This window comes from Carassius auratus, unplaced genomic scaffold (assembly GCF_003368295.1).
Source record: "Carassius auratus strain Wakin unplaced genomic scaffold, ASM336829v1 scaf_tig00012509, whole genome shotgun sequence".
Lineage (NCBI taxonomy): Eukaryota > Metazoa > Chordata > Actinopteri > Cypriniformes > Cyprinidae > Carassius > Carassius auratus.
In genome coordinates this window covers 40,255-59,059 of record NW_020524296.1, presented here as the reverse complement: position 1 = coordinate 59,059, position 18,805 = coordinate 40,255, and the positions used below count along the sequence as shown (strand labels likewise).

Genomic DNA, 18,805 nt, shown 5'->3' with positions numbered 1-18,805 from the left:
CAATTGGTTTTTAGCATTTTTAGCTTAATGCAGAAATATAGAGAAATATAAAACATATATATATATATATATTAAAAAAACACATATAAATATAAAACAATACAGGGTTTTTCAGCAATCATTTGCCCTAAAAGCCCAGACCAACTAAATAATATTTCAAGGGAAAAGTTTACTTAAATAAATCAAAACTAATATGTAACCCTTTGTCACGAACTTTGTTTGCTCCACATATAATGCCAGTGTATATGTAAAATTACAATACTGAAAAGATAAAAAAGCCACAGACTATATGGAAGCATGAGATATTCATATGGTTGAGCTGAGGCAGTAAATGCATATATTAATCTTTCATATAAATTGCAAATATTAAACCCTTCTAGTCATTCTGTTAGGCTTCATTGGTGGTCTTGGGTTCACCATGTTCATCATCCACCTGACCAGAGAGGTTTTTCTTAAGAGGGTCCCTGAGGGACATAATTTCCTGTATCTTCAGCAAGGTGTCACAATCTGAGGGATACTGATTCCTCTGAAAAACATAGTTGAAATCAAAACAAGCTCTTTAAAAAGGATTAGAAAAATAATTATGATGCCTACATTGAGAGAAAGACGCAGAAGACCACCTTCACCCTGGCCTTCCAGAGATGACAGGAACATCCTGAGTGACTGCTCAGACAATTTATTTCCTGCATTATCAGAAAAGAAAACAGCTATGTTTTGAAGTTGAGTTGATTTCCAGTCCCCTCCTCTTCTATAATATCATGAATACATAATTATAGTTTTCTTAAAACTAGTGTAGCCTATCTATTCTGGTATTTTTGTTACAAGCAATGTCTTTATATGATATCCGAGAGACAACTGAGGTTCTGACCCGTGTCAGGAATGCAGTAACAGTGTTTACTCATTTAGTCCGGCTTCCAGAGAATATGTATTTGTTTTGAAATAATTCCTCTGAATCATTATATAAATGTTATATTTTATAGAAAAATAGTAATGATTTTGAACTTTTTTCTTATTTTATTATGCAGTACCATGATAGATGTATGAGACATTTAAAGACCAATGCACCGCATGTATCCAGTAACTCTTAAGTATGTTAACCTATCAGAACCTGTGTAAATAACGTCAACTGATCATCTGTATGACTATAAATACAGGTGCATCTCAATAAATTAGAATGCCATAGAAAAAGTTAATTTATTTTAGTAATTCAACTAAAAATGTGAAACTCGTGTATTAAATAAATTTCAATGCACACAGACTGAAGTTCAAGTCTTTGGTTCTTTTAATTGTGATGATTTTGGCTCACATTCATATTCAAATGTGAATACTGAAATAAATTAAGTTTTTTTTCCACAACATTGTAATTTATTGAGATGCACATGTACTAGTGGGTCCATATTCTGAGTTAGATCGATGCTGGCTCCTCTTACAAATTTTCTACGGCCTGTGGAGAACTCTGTCTTCACTAAACTGTCTGTCAACTGACTGAACTTGACTCCTGGTGTTCATTGAGCATATTGGTCTCTCACTACGGGGCTTAACTGTAGTTCCCCTACAATTTCATGCTAATTCTGAAATGAAATCAATTCGGAAAGGAAATCACCTGAGAGATTCAGAGAAGTAAGGCATGTGTTTCCCGGATGAATGACTTTCCCTCCAGTGTGTACGATTCCAGGATCCAATAGAGGAATCACTGTCTCAACCACGTCCACTCTCTGACAAACAAATGAGTCCATATTTAATGGGAAATATCTAATTATAGCAGGGGTTTCATAAACTCATGAAATTCTTATCAACAAACAGACAAATTAAATATGATATAGATATAAAATGTAGAATTTTCCTTCCTGTCTGTCTTTGTCTTATTCTTACCTCTTGTTCAGATACTGTCAGATTGTTGTCTTTGCCTGCTATTTTTCCAGCTTGAACACGGGGAAATTTATTGTCTGAATGAAAAGCAAGACAGAAAATATTTTCTCTACATGTTAACTATATAAAATATACCATATACAAATATGCGAAATATATTAAGTAAAATATAAAGTTTGCAAACAAACAGGTGTCAAAGGAGTTCAATTACCTTTCTTGGCCACCTTTGGCTCCTCTTTTTTTGTTGCCTGACCGGCTGCTGGTTTCTCTTCTTTCTTAGGGTTGTCCTACACACGATTAAGTAAAATCTTGCTACAAACATTATTAAACAACTGTAAACCATTGTATTGTATCTCTTTAACAAGGACAAACTCTATTCATGTCATCAAATATATATACAATATATAGGGAACAGCACTGCTCTACCTTCTTTTTGGTGGGGTTCTTTGTACTCTTGTTGAGGCGATCCAATGAAGAGCTGCTGCGGACGGAAAGAGGTCGCTCATGTGAGTCTGCAAGACTAACCAGAGATGGCTGGACCATTGTTGATTCTTCAGCTTTAAGTAACAGCTTCCTCCTCTCAACTATTTCCTCATGTGTCAGAGCAAAGGGGCCAAGCACCTAAATAAGGATGTTAGAAAAAGATACATTTTTAATATGCCAAGTTAGGCAGAGTAAGGCATATAAAATGTAGTTGTTAATAGGAGTATATATGTATACCTCAGCCAAATGAGCTGCTCCATTATCCCCTATTTGATTGTAGGATAATGACAGACACAGCAAGGAACGGTTGAGACGTAGACCCTTTAAGAAGAGGGATAGGTGATATTAAAAACTCGGTTTTATGCAGTCTTGATATCATTAGAAACCATCTGAATGCCTTCAGATGGACAGAGTTAAATTTTACACACCTGAGAAATGTGAATTGCACCTGCATCACCAATACTATTAAAGGCTAGGTTGAGGGACAGGAGGTTTTTGTTGGCAGAGTGTACAGTGGACAGAGCCAAGCCAATCAGACAAGCTCCTTCCTCTCCTATACGATTATTACGTAGTGATAAGTCCGTCAACCTGGCATGGACATTTTTTGAAAAAAGCTTGAAAAACTCAAATAAAAAGTGAAATACTACAAATAAAGCATTTTGTTATTTTGAGAGAGAAACATTATAACACACATTCTAACATTGTTTTGATATTCGAGTCAGATGTACTTTAAAGGCCTCATGGCCTACGTAACTGAGATTGTGTATGAAGGTTTCCAGAATGAATAATGTGTACACTGTCCATATTATTAACACTCTGACAACTCATATGTTTTAAATATATATATATATATATATATATATATATATATATATATATATATATATATATATATATATATATATATATATATATATATATATATATATATATGCCTCTGGGCTCCTGTAGAGGGTTAAATAAAAAAAGTATAAACAGACCAGTGGGAAAACAGAAAATAAAAATTTAAAGACAGGCCAGTGGGTAAAGTCACCCAATCACCAATCAATGAATCAATGGAGCTAATAAAAAAAATCAAGTGGAATAACATATATAAAAAGGTGACCTATATGCTTAATATGACTTATAAAGAAACTGTATAAGAATGGAAGCTTGTAAACGAGACCAGTTCAGATGGCCAACTGGCATCTTGGCTTTGTTTAATTGTCCACTAAAGAAAGAAATCTTATGTATAGTTGACATTTAAGGCTTCAAACAATGGTATAAACACCATTCAATGTAAATTGTGATATTCGTAATTAATCATCACAATTACAATTTTAAGGAATAATCAACAATTATGATTTTTGTCATAATCATGCAGCCCTATTTCAAATTTGTACCCAGAAATGAACTAAATTTGACATAACCTCCATTTAAGGTAAGTCATTACTTGTAAATAAATAAATAAATAAATAAATAAATAAATAATTCAATTATTTTTACTACAATTTAAAATAACACTCTTTATTTTAATATATTTTAAATTGATTGTAATTTATTCCTGTTATGGCAATGCTTCATTTTCAGCAGCCATTACCCCAGTCTTCAGTGTCACCTATCTTTCAGAAATAATTCTAATATGATGATTTGCTACTCAAGAAACATGCTATTATTATCAAATGTATATATTTATTTTATTATTACTATTAATTTTTTTGCTGTTTAATATTTTTGAGAAAATTGTAATCAAATGTTACTTTTAATCAATGAATGCGTCCTGGTTGAATAAAATAATTAATAAAATATCCCAAAAAATTTACTCCAAAGTTTTGAATGGTAGAATATATTGTAAGTGTAGCGTTTGGACCAATCAGACACACAACCATTCATTAATGAATAATCCGGCAAACCCCCTCACCTAAAATACAAACTATGTGTTAGAGTTCTGTGGACAGTCCCGAAAAGCAACTAACTCCCCAAAAAGGCAGAACAGGCCTCTGGTTACCATCGCAAGCAATGAAAAATCATCTGACAACACTTCTTTTATTGCTCAAAGGAATGTGCTCAGAGCTACTCCATTTCCCCACAGGAAAAACAATGCCCACAGAAATGGACTCTTCCCTATTACTATGAACTTCCTATCATGCATAACCCCTAAGTCATTGTGTATATTATTACTGTTTCTTGTATATTGTCTTTTGCATCATATACTGTGTTATGCATGCTTATGATAGAATCCTTGGGTAATATAACCTATAGCATGTTTGGTATCTATGAATTCATGTTTCGATGATCTAAATGAGAAGGTATATTATATGTTGATACCTCTGCAACATATTATTGTTCTAAGAATCTTTGATAGCTTTGCATTAACACACAATCCAGGTCATATGCAAATTCTATACTCAAAGACAAAGAGTCGTAAACTTTGCCTCCAAAAGTTTAGGTCACCATTGCCTCAGTGGCCCCACCAGTGGTGTGACATCCACAGAAGTTAAAAGGCCTTACATCAGAGACCCACTGGGCTCTTCTCTCATCACCTTCCTGTATTCTGCTTCATCTTCTGGTTACTGAGTCCCAGGGCCGACACACCTGGCAACTGTCAGGCCTTGATTACAGCCATGTCTTCACTTTCCAACTTTCTGACACGACCGAGTCAGAATAACTAGGGATGCACGATATTGGATTTTGGCCGATATTCGATATGCCGATATTTTCTAAATAATTTTGGCCGATGCCGATACCGATATCGATATATATACAAATATATACTGATATATTTACAAATATATACTGATATATTTAAACTTTAATTTTACTGAAGAGAAATCCATGTATCTCTTCTGTACTGATTCTACCATAAATTTATTATTTTACAAATGTAGACAGACATTCACATCTGAAAAACAGGTCAATTATTTCACTTGGAGAATATCGGTTTGGCTCATCGGCAGAAATATTCATATCGGCCGATACCGATAATGGTCATTTTAAGCTTTTATCGGCCGATACCGATGTTGTGCCGATATTATCGTGCATCCCTAAGAATAACATCTTTGGAGTTTTTCACTCTTCATCATGGAAGAATATGATTGCAATCCCAACACCAACAAACCTTCAAATCATCAAGACTTTCATCTGAGACTACATCTTGATGCTTATTCAACGGCCAAAGCAATGCAAGTATCATACATTTAACTAAACGAAACAGAGTTTAGTTTAATCTGTAGACCCTGTTGTAAAACCTGTTGTGCTGATGGTTTCAATCAGGTGGTTAACTGACTCATTTTCACTTTTGAAGTGGACTTTGAGCTTTGTATTTTTGCAGATCTTTTATATGCTCAAACAGCAACATTACATACTAACTAAAGTTGAAAAAGTGAAAAAGCATAATGATACCCCTTTAAGCATGGATAGCTGAATCTCTTGTATGCACAACAAATTTACCATAAGGGAATAATAAAGATAACTTGACCTTGATGAGATAAAAAGTATTAGGAGAATGGTTCAAACTAGCAGGAGTCCACAGTTAGAAAGTATACCACGACAAGTAAGAACGAGTGGAGTAAAACTAGTGGAGTAAGAGCAATCAGAGACCAAGCTACCAATCTTTGGTTTCAAAGACTGATAAGAATAAGGTATAAGCATGAATGTCAGGTCAGACAAAGACTCAGATGCGGTGACCATCATCTCGGCTTTGTTGCTTTGTCCAATAAAGTCTTATTTTGACATCTGGAACTCTGCTTCCTGAACTTCATTTACTACATTGAGAAGACCACTGGGTGCTCCACGACAGTGTACGTATGTTTAAAAATGAAAATGACTCACATGCTGTCTTCCGCTATGAGTAAGTGGTAACTCTGCTCAGCGAGTGGATTGCCCTCCAAAACCACTTTCCTAGCAAGATATAATTTGGTAAATGTTGTTATCAGATTTTCCAGTATCAATTACCATAATTTATTTTTCAAACAGATATCTTGCCTCTGGTGTAAAGCATAAACTAGCAGACCTATAGCCCACTATGATTTCATGAAAGATGATAATTTAAGCCTTAAATAACATTATGATATTTAATTAATCTTAAATGAATAAATTAAGAGTTTATAACACATTGAATGTCGGTCTTAATAACACTGGCAAGAAATAATGAAAAGTCATTCTATCCTTTGACTGTTCTTACCTAAGATTTGAGCACAATGACACTGTGTTTCTCATGGAGGTGAAAGTGTAATCCGTCAGGCCCACACGCCACATGCTGCAATGAATTACCATTAATGAAAAATTTACATATCATATTGTTTATATGTAACTTGGACACCCATAAGCATTCATACAACACAAACACTCAAAGTCTTACTGTAAACACTGTAAGTTACTGATGGACGGCAATATCCTGCTCAACACCTGAAGCACCACCTCATCCATCTTCCATCCTATCAACAAATAACAACAATTCAGCTTAAATTTTGCATATGATCACATTGAACAACTTCAAATAGAGAATAAATCGTTGCAGACATCAGGCGCAAAACTTACTAAACAAGTTGACACTCTCACTTCTGAAAATACAAGAATTTATGAAAAGCTAGGACTATGTGAGATCATTTGATCTTCATGGGATTCCTGAAAATCCTTCTTCCAATGAGCCTGAAGCACTCATCAGAAATGTTATGACTTTGAAGCTTAACCTTCAAAGAAACTGTAGAGGTAATATTAAATACTTGGGTTTAATTATTTATTTGAGGGGGGGGGGGGGGTGAAATGCTCGTTTTCACTCAATATCCTGTTAATCTTGAGTACCTATAGAATAGTACTGCATCCTTCATAACTCCAAAAAGTCTTTAGTTTTATTATATTTATAAGAGAAAGATAGTCTGTATCATTTTTTCCTGGAAAAACACGAGCGGCTGGAGGCGTGACGTGTGGGCGGAGCTAAAGAATCACGAGCGCAAGTAGGCTTTTGCGTTGAGAGCATCTGGAAACTGACATTACCCTGAGGAAAAAAAAAACATCATCCAAAACAAACCATGGCTAAAAGTCAGATTCAGCCGTATATTTATGATCCAGAATCAGATCCAGAGGCTGAAATTTAACAAGAGCATCATCAGCAACGACTACAGCAGGACGTCTCTAAGTAGTATGTATTGAAACTGTATATATTTGCTTAGCGGTTTTGGAAAATGACTAAGTTCCAATTTATGTCGTCTTTTTTTTTTTGTACATGTGGGAAGTGCAGTTTGATGCCAACATCGCATGTTGTTTACTTGATGTGCTTACGCGCCGATAGCTAAGTTAACAACACAGAGATATTTCAAGCATGTTTTACTCACTGCCTGTGGTTCCAACACACGATCGTGACCCTTTTTCGTTGGGACTGCATTACATAAAAAAATAAGCGATATGCAAATCCGGCGTCAAACTGGGCCTTGTTTGTAAAACAAGCATCTTCGAAATGCAGGGAACAAACACAAACACTTGCACAACTCCGTTGATGCTCTGTAAAAATAAACTCCATCCACTGGTCCCTTAATGCTGTTTTTTTTTTTTTTGTGGTAATCTGTGCAGGGTTGTCTTGCCCTGGAAACCAAAAACACACTTCTTTTGTGACATTTCGGTCTCTCGCTCTGATCAGTGAATGTCTCTGTTCTGCTCTACAGGCACGCACGCGCTCTTCCAGGAGAAGTGCCCTTAGGATCCATATAAGGAGATTCCACTCCATCTAACGTCACACAGACCCATACTCGAAAAAGACTTTCCGAAACTTGTGACAAACAAGTTCCAAAAATACTCCTTCAAACGTACAACTCAATTTTTGAAACTTTGTCCATGTTTAGCATGGGAATCCAACTCTTTAACAGTGTAAAAAACTCAGTATGCATGAAATAGCATTTCACCCCCCCTTTAAATCTTTCAGAAATTGTTTATTTAAATATCTCTCTGATATATATAAAAAAAATTACTAATGTTTTAAATGCTGGAATACTTTGCCTCTTTCTTTAATAGGGTGAATAGCAAATGTCAAAATGAAAATCCTCACGATTAATTATTTATTTTCAATGATTCCATTTGAGCCTTCTTCTAAATGGCTCCAATCACTGAAAGCAATTATATCTGGTTTTTATTTAAAAAAAAAAAAAAAAAAAAAACCATCCAAGCATAATTGTCTGAATTAAGGGGGACAGATGTTCCAAACTTTTTTATATAGTGAAAGTGATGTGACATACAGCCAAGTATGTTGGCCCATACTCAGAATTCATGCACTGTATTTAACTCATCGAAAGTGCACACACAGCAGAAATTTTTTTACTTCTTACAGATACATTGATACCTGAAAAATGGGACTCTGATTTATCTCATTCCCAGGTTTTTAATGTGTGGACACAAATTTGTAAAAAGATGTTCTCTTTTATTAATAATTATAATTTACAATTTAGATTTTGCACACATTTTACACAAAACAGAAAACTGTGTTTTATTAAAATGTGTTTTATTAATTCACCCATTGTCACAGTGTCTGGGTTGTTGTTCCCCGGGGTTCCACTAGATGTCCTCCTTCTCACGGTGTCTGTCCCAGATCACTTCCTGTTCCCTTATATGGTCACCTTCCTCCTTGTTACGTGATTGATTGTTCACCCCACCTGTCTCCTGTTTCCCAATTATCCTTCTGTGTATAAATACCCAGTCTGTCTTAGTCTATGTTACGGAGTCCTTGTCTGATGTCATTGTGTTTCAGGTCCATCAGTCTTGCTTTGTCTTACCCTATGTGTCTCATTTTCTCGTTCCACCAGACTTCCTCTACCTTTCCGTTCTTCCGAGTTCCCCGTTTCATCCGGTTCCCTTTTTGTTTGATTTGTCTCTCATGACTGTTTATTTTGTATTTACCCCTCTGTTTAAATAAAACCCTTACCTGCATTTGGATCTACCCTCTCTTTGTGTTTTTCCCCAATACCTATCGTGACAGAAGGACTCCGTCATGCCTAGATCCAGCGGTGTGGGATTTCGAATCGGTTCCCCAGCCACCATGGAGGAACGGAGGGGGAGATACCAGAACTTAATCACCCTTCATCAAGAGGGAAGTGAGGTGGGTGGCCTGGCGCAATTGTTTTGGACTATGGCAGTCGGGCTAGGTTACAATGATGCAGCACTAAAGGATTTATTTAATAATTGCCTGGATGATCCTTTACCTTCATGGGAGATGAAGGGGTTAGAGATACTGGACTTTTGGGGTTTACCAATTACCTGCACCATCGTGCCCAGTGGAATGCAACAACCACACCAGAGTGTCCAGACAAGGCTGCCAGCTCAGCCCCACAGCACAAGATGGGCGCCAGCCCAACCCCACAGCACAAGATGGCCGCCAACCTAGCGTCACAGCCCAAGATGGCCGCCAGCCCAGCACCACAGCACAAGATGGCCGACTCAACGCCACCGACTCCCCATCGTAGAGGGCGGAGGAGGAGACAGGCAGCTGCTGTTCCCGAGGCGGAGCCCGAGGCAGTTCCCGAGGCGGTGCCCGAGGCTGTTCCCGAGGCGGTGCCCGATGCAGTTCCCGAGGCGGTGCCCGATGCTGTTTCCGAGGCGGTGCCCGATGCAGTTCCCGAGGCGGTGCCCGATGCAGTTCCCGAGGCGGTGCCCGATGCAGTTCCCGAGGCGAAGCCCGATGCAGTTCCCGATGCAGTTCCCGAGGCGGTGCCCGATGCTGTTTCCGAGGCGGTGCCCGATGCAGTTCCCGAGGCGAAGCCCGATGCAGTTCCCGATGCAGTTCCCGAGGCGGTGCCCGATGCTGTTTCCGAGGCGGTGCCCTATGCAGTTCCCGAGGCGGAGCCCGATGCAGTTCCCGAGGCGGTGCTCGATGCAGTTCCCGAGGCGGTGCCCGATGCAGTTTCCGAGGCGGTGCTCGATGCAGTTTCCGAGGCGGTGCTCGATGCAGTTCCCGAGGCGGTGCCCGATGCTGTTCCCGAGGCGGTGCCCGATGCTGTTCCCGAGGCGGAGCCCGATGCAGTTCCCGAGGCGGTGCCCGATGCTGTTCCCGAGGCCGAGGTCGTTCCCGAGGTGGTGCCCGATGCTGTTCCCGAGGCGAAGCCCGATGCAGTTCCCGAGGCGGTGCCCGATGCTGTTCCCGAGGCGGTGCCCGATGCTGTTCCCGAGGCGGTGCCCGATGCAGTTCCCGAGGCGGAGCCCGATGCAGTTCCCGAGGCGGAGCCCGATGCAGTTCCCGAGGCGGAGCCCGATGCTGTTTCCGAGGCGGAGCCCGATGCTGTTTCCGAGGCGGTGCCCGATGCAGTTCCCGAGGCGGTGCCCGATGCAGTTCCCGAGGCGGTGCCCGATGCAGTTCCCGAGGCGGTGCCCGATGCAGTTCCCGAGGCGGTGCCCGATGCAGTTCCCGAGGCGGTGCCCGATGCAGTTCCCGAGGCGGAGGCCGATGCAGTTCCCGAGGCGGTGCCCGATGCAGTTTCCGATGCAGTTTCCGAGGCGGAGCCCGATGCAGTTCCCGAGGCGGAGCCCGATGCAGTTCCCGAGGCGGAGCCCGATGCAGTTCCCGAGGCGGAGCCCGATGCAGTTCCCGAGGCGGAGCCCGATGCAGTTCCCGAGGCGGAGCCCGATGCAGTTCCCGAGGCGGAGCCCGATGCAGTTCCCGAGGCGGAGCCCGATGCAGTTCCCGAGGCGGAGCCCGATGCAGTTCCCGAGGCGGAGCCCGATGCAGTTCCCGAGGCGGTGCCCGATGCTGTTCCCGAGGCCGAGGTCGTTCCCGATGCTGTTCCCGAGGCGGTGCCCGATGCTGTTCCCGAGGCGGTGCCCGATGCTGTTCCCGAGGCGGTGCCCGATGCTGTTCCCGAGGCGGTGCCCGAGGTTGTTCCCGAGGCGGTGCCCGATGTTGTTCCCGAGGCGGTGTCCGTTACAGTTCCCGAGGCGGTGACCACAAGGCCGTGGTGGTCTTCGGCTCCGCCCTGGGAGACTCTGGCGGTGACCACGAGGACGTGGTGGTCATCCGCTCCGCCCTGGGGGACTCTGGCGGTGACCACGAGGACGTGGTGGTCGTCCGCTCCACCCTGGGGGACTCTGGTGATGACCATGAGGACGTGGTGGTCTTCTGCTCCGACCTGGTGGACTCCGGCCTCGACCACAGAGACGTGGTGGTCTTCCGCTCCGCCCTGGAGGGCTCTGGCCTTGACCACACGGCTGTGGTGGTCATCTGCTCCGTCCTAGTGGACGCCTCAACATGTCCTTCATGGACTTACGTTTTGTTTTTTTTTGAGTTCTGTTTCTGTCTGTTCCTTTTAGTTTAGTCTGGCCCTCCGTCCCTCCCCCTGTACCTCCTCCGGTCCTCCTCCCTCCTGGTCTCCCGGTTTTATGTATCATTTCTGGTGTTTGTTCCCCGTGTGTTCCTCTTCTGGCCCTCCGTCCCTCCCCCTGAGCCTCCACCTGTCCGCCTCCCTCCTGGTCTCTGTGTCATGTTTTGTCTTTAAGCGTCTGGTAGCCGCTCCGTAGAGGGGGGTACTGTCACAGTGTCTGGGTTGTTGTTCCCCGGGGTTCCACTAGATGTCCTCCTTCTCACGGTGTCTGTCCCAGATCACTTCCTGTTCCCTTATATGGTCACCTTCCTCCTTGTTACGTGATTGATTGTTCACCCCACCTGTCTCCTGTTTCCCAATTATCCTTCTGTGTATAAATACCCAGTCTGTCTTAGTCTATGTTACGGAGTCCTTGTCTGATGTCATTGTGTTTCAGGTCCATCAGTCTTGCTTTGTCTTACCCTATGTGTCTCATTTTCTCGTTCCACCAGACTTCCTCTACCTTTCCGTTCTTCCGAGTTCCCCGTTTCATCCGGTTCCCTTTTTGTTTGATTTGTCTCTCATGACTGTTTATTTTGTATTTACCCCTCTGTTTAAATAAAACCCTTACCTGCATTTGGATCTACCCTCTCTTTGTGTTTTTCCCCAATACCTATCGTGACACCCATCTGTGTCCAATGTAATCTCGGTACTGTAGAAACTTACCTCCACTCTTTATGGTATAGTCCTGTGCAGAAGTTTTGGTTGGGGGTTATAGAGAAATTACATATTGTAATTGAATTACCAATGTCTCCTTCATTTTGTTTGTTAGGATTATTTTCAGAGACTGATGTTGCTCCACATTATGTGAAATGAGTATACATTGCTTTAATTCTAGCTAAAAAAAAAAAACTATTTTCCAACTTTGGAAAAATAAGCAGTTATTAAATATTAACAATTGGTTAAATGAATTATTAGAATACTCAATGGAAACTATGGCTGCTGTAGAAAGAACATCAGATCTTATTTAGAAATGTGGTCACCCTTTTTTGGAGTGGAGGAGTCTGAATTCATAATGTTTTCCCTTTTTAAAAACAATATTAAGAATATAGTCGTAGGCATGTTTTTATTACGACTAATCAGTGTAATGTTTGTATCATTAAATATGTAAAATGTGTATTGTATTGAGTGTCTGGCATGTTTTTTTGTTTTGTTTGTGAATAGCCACACCTTATTATTTACGAAGAAAACAACCTTACCAGATATTTTGACTTCCTTTACACAGCTGTGGTCTTCGTTCTCCAGCTCTATCCGAAGACAAGGCTTAGAGGACCATGTTGTCATTTGACTTAAGGATGTCTGAAATTGATTGTCTTCTTCAGTCCGGGTTAGGGTTTTTATTAGGAAAAAATGAAGAGTTTATAACATAATAGGAGAAAATTGTTAACCTGAATGAATGAAATGTTGCTTTAGATAAAAGCGTCTGCTAAATGCATAAATGTATTTTTTATTTAAATGTAATAAAAGAGACGATTAAATAGTATTAAGCATAAACCATAAGGCAATATACAAATATCATCCTTTAGTAGAGTAGACATTATAATGTACGTCTTTTGTACAACAGTATTCACCTATAACTCCTCTATTTGTAGATGTTGACTGCTTTATCTTCACAGAAGGGATGTCTTTCACAGCCATGAGTTTACACAGTTTGGTGAAGTCCTGCTCCAGATTTCCTGAACACTGGTAATCATCTAATGTGAGCGATACAAAAACACACTGACATTTTATTTGACTTTATGTGCGTCAGGGACTATCACACAGCATTTTAATTCCAACAAACAGCCTATCTTTGGACATGGCATATATTTTGGATATTTAAAGATTACATGAAGCCAAAATATAGTCCGTCTGTCTGTCTTTACGGTCACATACCTGCGGTTTTAGGTGGTTCTTCGTCAGTCACACAATCCACCTTGTCCGCTTTCTCCTTTAAGTATTTTTCAACTCGTTTTTTCATCATTTATGCGGAAAATACCCAACAGTTGGGTAAGCCTAAACATATATTAATTTAAATGATTTATATATTATTATAAATATATAGTGAAGTAACTTCTTTCAGTTTGTTGTCAGCTCAGGTTGTGTTCCGTTGCTATGCCAACAGCTCGCGCTGGCGTCACCTAGGGGATGGCGCCAAACAGAAAAATGACCATCTGCCTGTTACTCAAAAACTGTCACCAGTAGTATTAGATACAACAAAAATAATGTCAGATAACTAATATAAAACCTGGACAAACTTACTAGAATAGATACAGTAATAAATTACTGGTTTAAAAAGGATTTTCAGCTCCATCTTTAAATTGTAACCTCAAAATAAAGTAATAATAATAAATGTTGCATATAATTCACAGGAACTATTTTTCTAGAGGTGTAATTTGACTTAGCTGCTGTAAGATGAATTAGAGTGATATTTAATAAATGTTTCATAGGTGCTGACCAAAAAAAAAAAAAAAAAAAAAAAAAAAAATACATTTTTCAAATTAATCTATTTCTTCTGTCGGAGGACACCGTAATAAGTTTTAATTGCAAAAACATACTATAATCTTTATGAAGAATGAGTCAAAAGTTTACGATAACATCTTGAGATTCATTTCAAAGCAAAAATGTTGCATTCTTCAAAACAATTGGCAGATGTTTCAAAAATTAGAAACTGCATCATAGTAAATATATGTGAAAACATAAGTTATGAGTGTATGGCATTAAACTATTTATTTACTAAATGCTTTTATTAAATGTATTTGGTAGTTCAAATGATAGTACACAATGTCAATGTGCTACGCAATAGTTATAATTCACTTTATTTGAAGATGACTGTCCATACAGTTCAAATACGATTTGTCTGTATACCTGGAGTAATAACGGTTATGACCTAATAAAGAACTGTTTCACAGATTCGCTGCTAAATGTATGAGCAACAGGCAAGTATATTCACAATAATGTAGTGCTTTTTATTAAAAAACAAACAAACAAACAAAACAAATAGAATATAAAACAGAAAAAAGTAAAAACCAACAGCATTTTTCATGACTTTATAATTACAAACTTTGAACCAGAGTGGAAGAAGTTTCGACAAACTGTACACAACATCACAAAATGCCTGCCAGTCTGTCCATATACAATGCTTGCATCTTATTCTGTGATTGTCTAAAAATAACTAAACAAATCACACAAAAACACACAAATACAAGAAATACAAGCATTATATGTATGACCGCGATCACAAAAAAACAGAACAATGTCCAATTCTCGTTTGAAGAAAAAAAAAAAAAAACTAATTTTCTTTTTTTACAAATTAAAAAGATTACGAACATGATACTGGGTTGACAGCTTGTTTTCTGCCAAAAATATCATTTTACATTTTCATGTTGGTTTGTTTTTTTAGTGTTCAACACTTTGCAGCAATAAAACGAGGATCATTATATCTTTTTCTCCTCAAAAAGTAATAATAATAATGTTAATATTAATTATTACAGTGACGGGGGCCAGGTGTGGGGTCACTGCGAGGTCATCAGACGATCCTCCCTCTCACACTGAGCTCAAGTCACGTTTCAGATGCTTTGTAGCTTACACAGGAAATTTATAGCGATTATTAAATCATAATCTTTGCCGCTTTCTCATCCACATTTTGTAATTTTACACGCGACAGTTCTGTCAATACAAATTGCAAAATAATCAGAAGAATCGTAATAATTATAATAATAATAATAACACTAATAATACATAAAGGGCTGAATCCTGTACAATAAAATACACAAAATCCATTATCAAGATATTGCTTTTGGAGACATTTCTCACATTTTCCCATCTGTTTATATACATAGCTTGGCACTATACAATTTTCCTTTAGTTAAGTCAGTTTTCATTGTTTTTTTATTTCGGTACATCTATGGGGTTTGAAATACTTCTCTGTCATAGCTGATGCATTATGGGCAAAAATCTCATCATGATTTTGTTTATAAACATTCTCCATGGCAACCTGAAAGGCCATTAAAAACAATAAAAGAAAAGATAACAACAACACTAAAACCTGGACCCGACCCCATCCCACCCGCCCTGCAAATCACAAACCAAAAATCTGACATCACATGATACAAGTTCTTGTGAATTTAACCATTTATTAACTGCTGTCAAGCCCTTAGTTGTTTTCTCATTTGTATTTATATTATTAGAATGGGCTTACTCACACACACACACACACACGCACACACACACAAACACCGAAAATAATCTCACACACTACCATAAACAAAAAAAAATGCTCAAGATAACGGCATTCTAAGGCGTTATATAAAGCCAGCGCACCTCCACTGTTAGATTTAGTTTTTTGTTGTATTTTTAAGCTGGTGAATTAAATACTTTTAAAAAAGGGGCGGGGCTGGCAGCCATTCTAACCAATCACAATGGCCACAATAACAGAAGGGAAACATTCCAGTCCCGAAGTCCCGAGCTCACAAATATGGATAGCCCCCGTCGTGCTCCATTCCTAATGAAACTGGAGTATAACAAAAAAAAAAAAACGGACAGAAAAATAAGGTAACATACTTAAGTTTTGCTTTATCATACAGCATTGATCAATACTGCGTGAGAATTAGTGTCTTATCCAAACATCTCCGGGAGCGAAGGATGTCCTTGTTTATGTTGTTAAAAGTGCAGTTAGCCAACGTTCTTTCTCAGGTTTCTACTTTCTCTCTTTTTCTCAGCCTATGGGCAGTGAGTATGCGCTACACTACACCTCCTATGATGCTTTTATATTTATTTTTTATTTTCATGTCAAGTCATTCCCATTGTCGACCATAAGGTGGCGCCGGACTCCCATTTTTCCATTTGCACCTGAACCAAAGGCCAAATATAGTACCTCTTAGTCATAGGACACATTTGACCAGTGAAGTCATAGTTCATCTGCAATAACTCAGTTAGAATTTCAAATCGTGGCCTATTCTCTTCAGTTTAAACTTTCCTATGTCTGACACTTGTACTTTCTAAATGCATCAAGGTTGATGACTTGCAGCAAACGGCAGGTCCTTAGTGCACAAAGCTCAGGCTGGTCTCTCTTGTAGCTCCTTTAGAAAAAGAAGCTGCAAGATATAAATATGAGCATGAAGCCTTTCACCGCAGCTTTCCCCCTTGTTGCCAGGTGTACTCCACCTCTGCTCCTCCATTTTCATCATTCTCTTGCTGCTCTGCAGGCGAGCTCAGCAGAGTGTTGTCAACATTACTTCCTGCAAATAAATTCGCTCAATCCAAGTGTCCGTCTGCGGAGGCGGCGACCAGAGCCTTCCTCCAGAAGATACGTCACATCTATCGCTGTAAGGGAAACATTAAGACAATGGTTTTCATCAAACTAGAGGTTACTATTTGTAGTAGTGCGTGGCTACAAGAGCAGATTATGAATACACATGGTGTTTTTTATTGAATATAAAATAAGTTCAAAGAATCAGTTCTTTATCAACAGTTTTTATAAAAACAAAACTGGTTAAATATTAAAATCTTAAGTAATAACTATAAACATTATATTAATAATTACATTAATAATATTTCCCATCTAAACTGAAAAAAACCCCCCTGAAAAATATGAATAAATAAATGAATAATACAATATGCATAACAAATGATTGATCATTGTAATATTTATGGGTCAATCTAACAAAGGAATCTAAAGGTCAAAAAAAAAAAAAAAAAAAAAAAACAGGAAACAAAAATACAAGACAACATATTTTGTAGTATACTATAATATACTTATATTAAACTTTTAAACACAAAATAATACTGTTAATATTGATCATTTTAAAAGTAAAATAATATGGATTATAAATGCAATGTAATATCATATATATATATATATATATATATATATATATATATATATATATATTAATAATAAAACTGTAAATTATGAATAAAATAAATTATTAGCCACATTAACATTTATGGGTAACAGAAAGAAATGTACATCACATTTTTACCCCTACATAAATCAGAAATGAATTCAATGAATTTCAATATTTCATTGATTCATTTGAGAAACTCCGAGTCTTTTAAGTCCGTTTCAAAGAAATCTTCTAATGTCAAAAGCACATTCAGTATTTGTGCTTGGAGCATAATATAATTTATGTTATTGAATGCCCAAAATAAAGGCACCCATAAAGAGGCTTTTACATTTCTTTAGTTTAAAGAATTGAATTAGGTTTGAAGGAATGTAATGTTACTAAAACCTTTTGGTTAAATACTTTTTTTTTCTTACCATTCTTGCTGGGCGCCTGGTGCAGCAGGTCGAGCAGAATCTTGTTCAGCCGCTCTCTCTGTGCTTCCCTTCTTCCCAGGATTGATGGATGAAGAGGTAAAGAGGAGAGTGAGGATAAGCATGGGGCGTCCAGCGCATCTCGCCCTCCTCCTCCTCCCTTCTCTCGGGAGCCCTCGTCCGTCTCTCTCCTCTCTACCCTCTCTTCACCCTCCTCTTCTTCCTCCATGTCTTCTTCCTCCCCACCTGTCCTCCTTTCCTGTGATGTGGAAAGCTGGGATACAGGGGCGCTGGAGTCCTCCTGCGTGGTCTCTATCTCTCCCTCTGCTCCTCTCCCTCCATCCTCGTCCCCATCTCTCGAGAAGCCGGCAGACAGCTGATCACATGACACGCTGGGTGAGGGCTCTTCATCACACGCTGATGCACCTTTGGGCCGCTCACTCTTCCAGGCGGAGCGGCCGCCATTCCTCTTGTAGTTATCCGGCACATAGTGAGGCTGTAGTCAGAGATAGAATTAAAAAAAAATGAATGTGGATACATCTAGTGTACTTGCTTGATCAACTAGTTTACATTCAAACAGTCATGAGTTAGCTAGCTATGCATCAGCAATGGAAAAAAAGCTAACTTAATCTAATAAGATTAACAGAGAGTTGATATAGCCACTTCCCATCCCATCTAAAACTGTCAAAACATGAATACAATAAAAAATGATGGGCTATAATTTATGTCCAATTAAAATTTCATCCTTAAAAATAAAATAAATAAACAAAATAATAATATTAAAAAGCAAAGTAACACAACTATGTATTCCAATAAATATTTATTAATCATTTCTTATTTAAACTGGAAAAAATATGAATAAAAAAATGATTGGCTGAATCTCAAAAAGAAATGTATAGGT

At 38.9% G+C, this 18,805-nt stretch overlaps 1 protein-coding gene and 1 pseudogene across 3 annotated transcripts; both read right to left on the bottom strand.

Annotated features, from left to right (window-relative positions):
* Positions 1-86: 86 nt before the first annotated feature.
* LOC113073612 (leucine-rich repeat-containing protein 71-like) lies at positions 87-13,749 on the bottom strand. 3 transcript variants are annotated; one of them, XM_026246430.1, is made up of 14 exons: positions 13,542-13,737; positions 13,238-13,360; positions 12,866-12,979; positions 6,692-6,767; positions 6,515-6,589; positions 6,163-6,231; positions 2,781-2,940; positions 2,590-2,673; positions 2,296-2,490; positions 2,081-2,156; positions 1,873-1,946; positions 1,604-1,715; positions 595-683; positions 87-526 (listed from the first exon to the last, which is right to left on the bottom strand). In XM_026246430.1, the coding sequence occupies exons 1-14, from the start codon at positions 13,627-13,629 to the stop codon at positions 389-391; spliced, it is 1,473 nt and encodes a 490-aa protein (XP_026102215.1). In that variant the 5' UTR covers positions 13,630-13,737; the 3' UTR covers positions 87-388. The 3 variants fall into 3 exon arrangements, with proteins under 3 accessions (XP_026102215.1, XP_026102214.1, XP_026102216.1); XM_026246429.1 differs by having other exon boundaries at positions 12,866-12,982; positions 13,542-13,734; XM_026246431.1 differs by having other exon boundaries at positions 378-526; positions 621-683; positions 12,866-12,982; positions 13,542-13,749.
* Positions 13,750-14,448: 699 nt separating this feature from the next.
* LOC113073611 (histone-lysine N-methyltransferase ASH1L-like) overlaps positions 14,449-18,805 on the bottom strand; it is a 39,880-nt pseudogene continuing 35,523 nt past the window's right edge.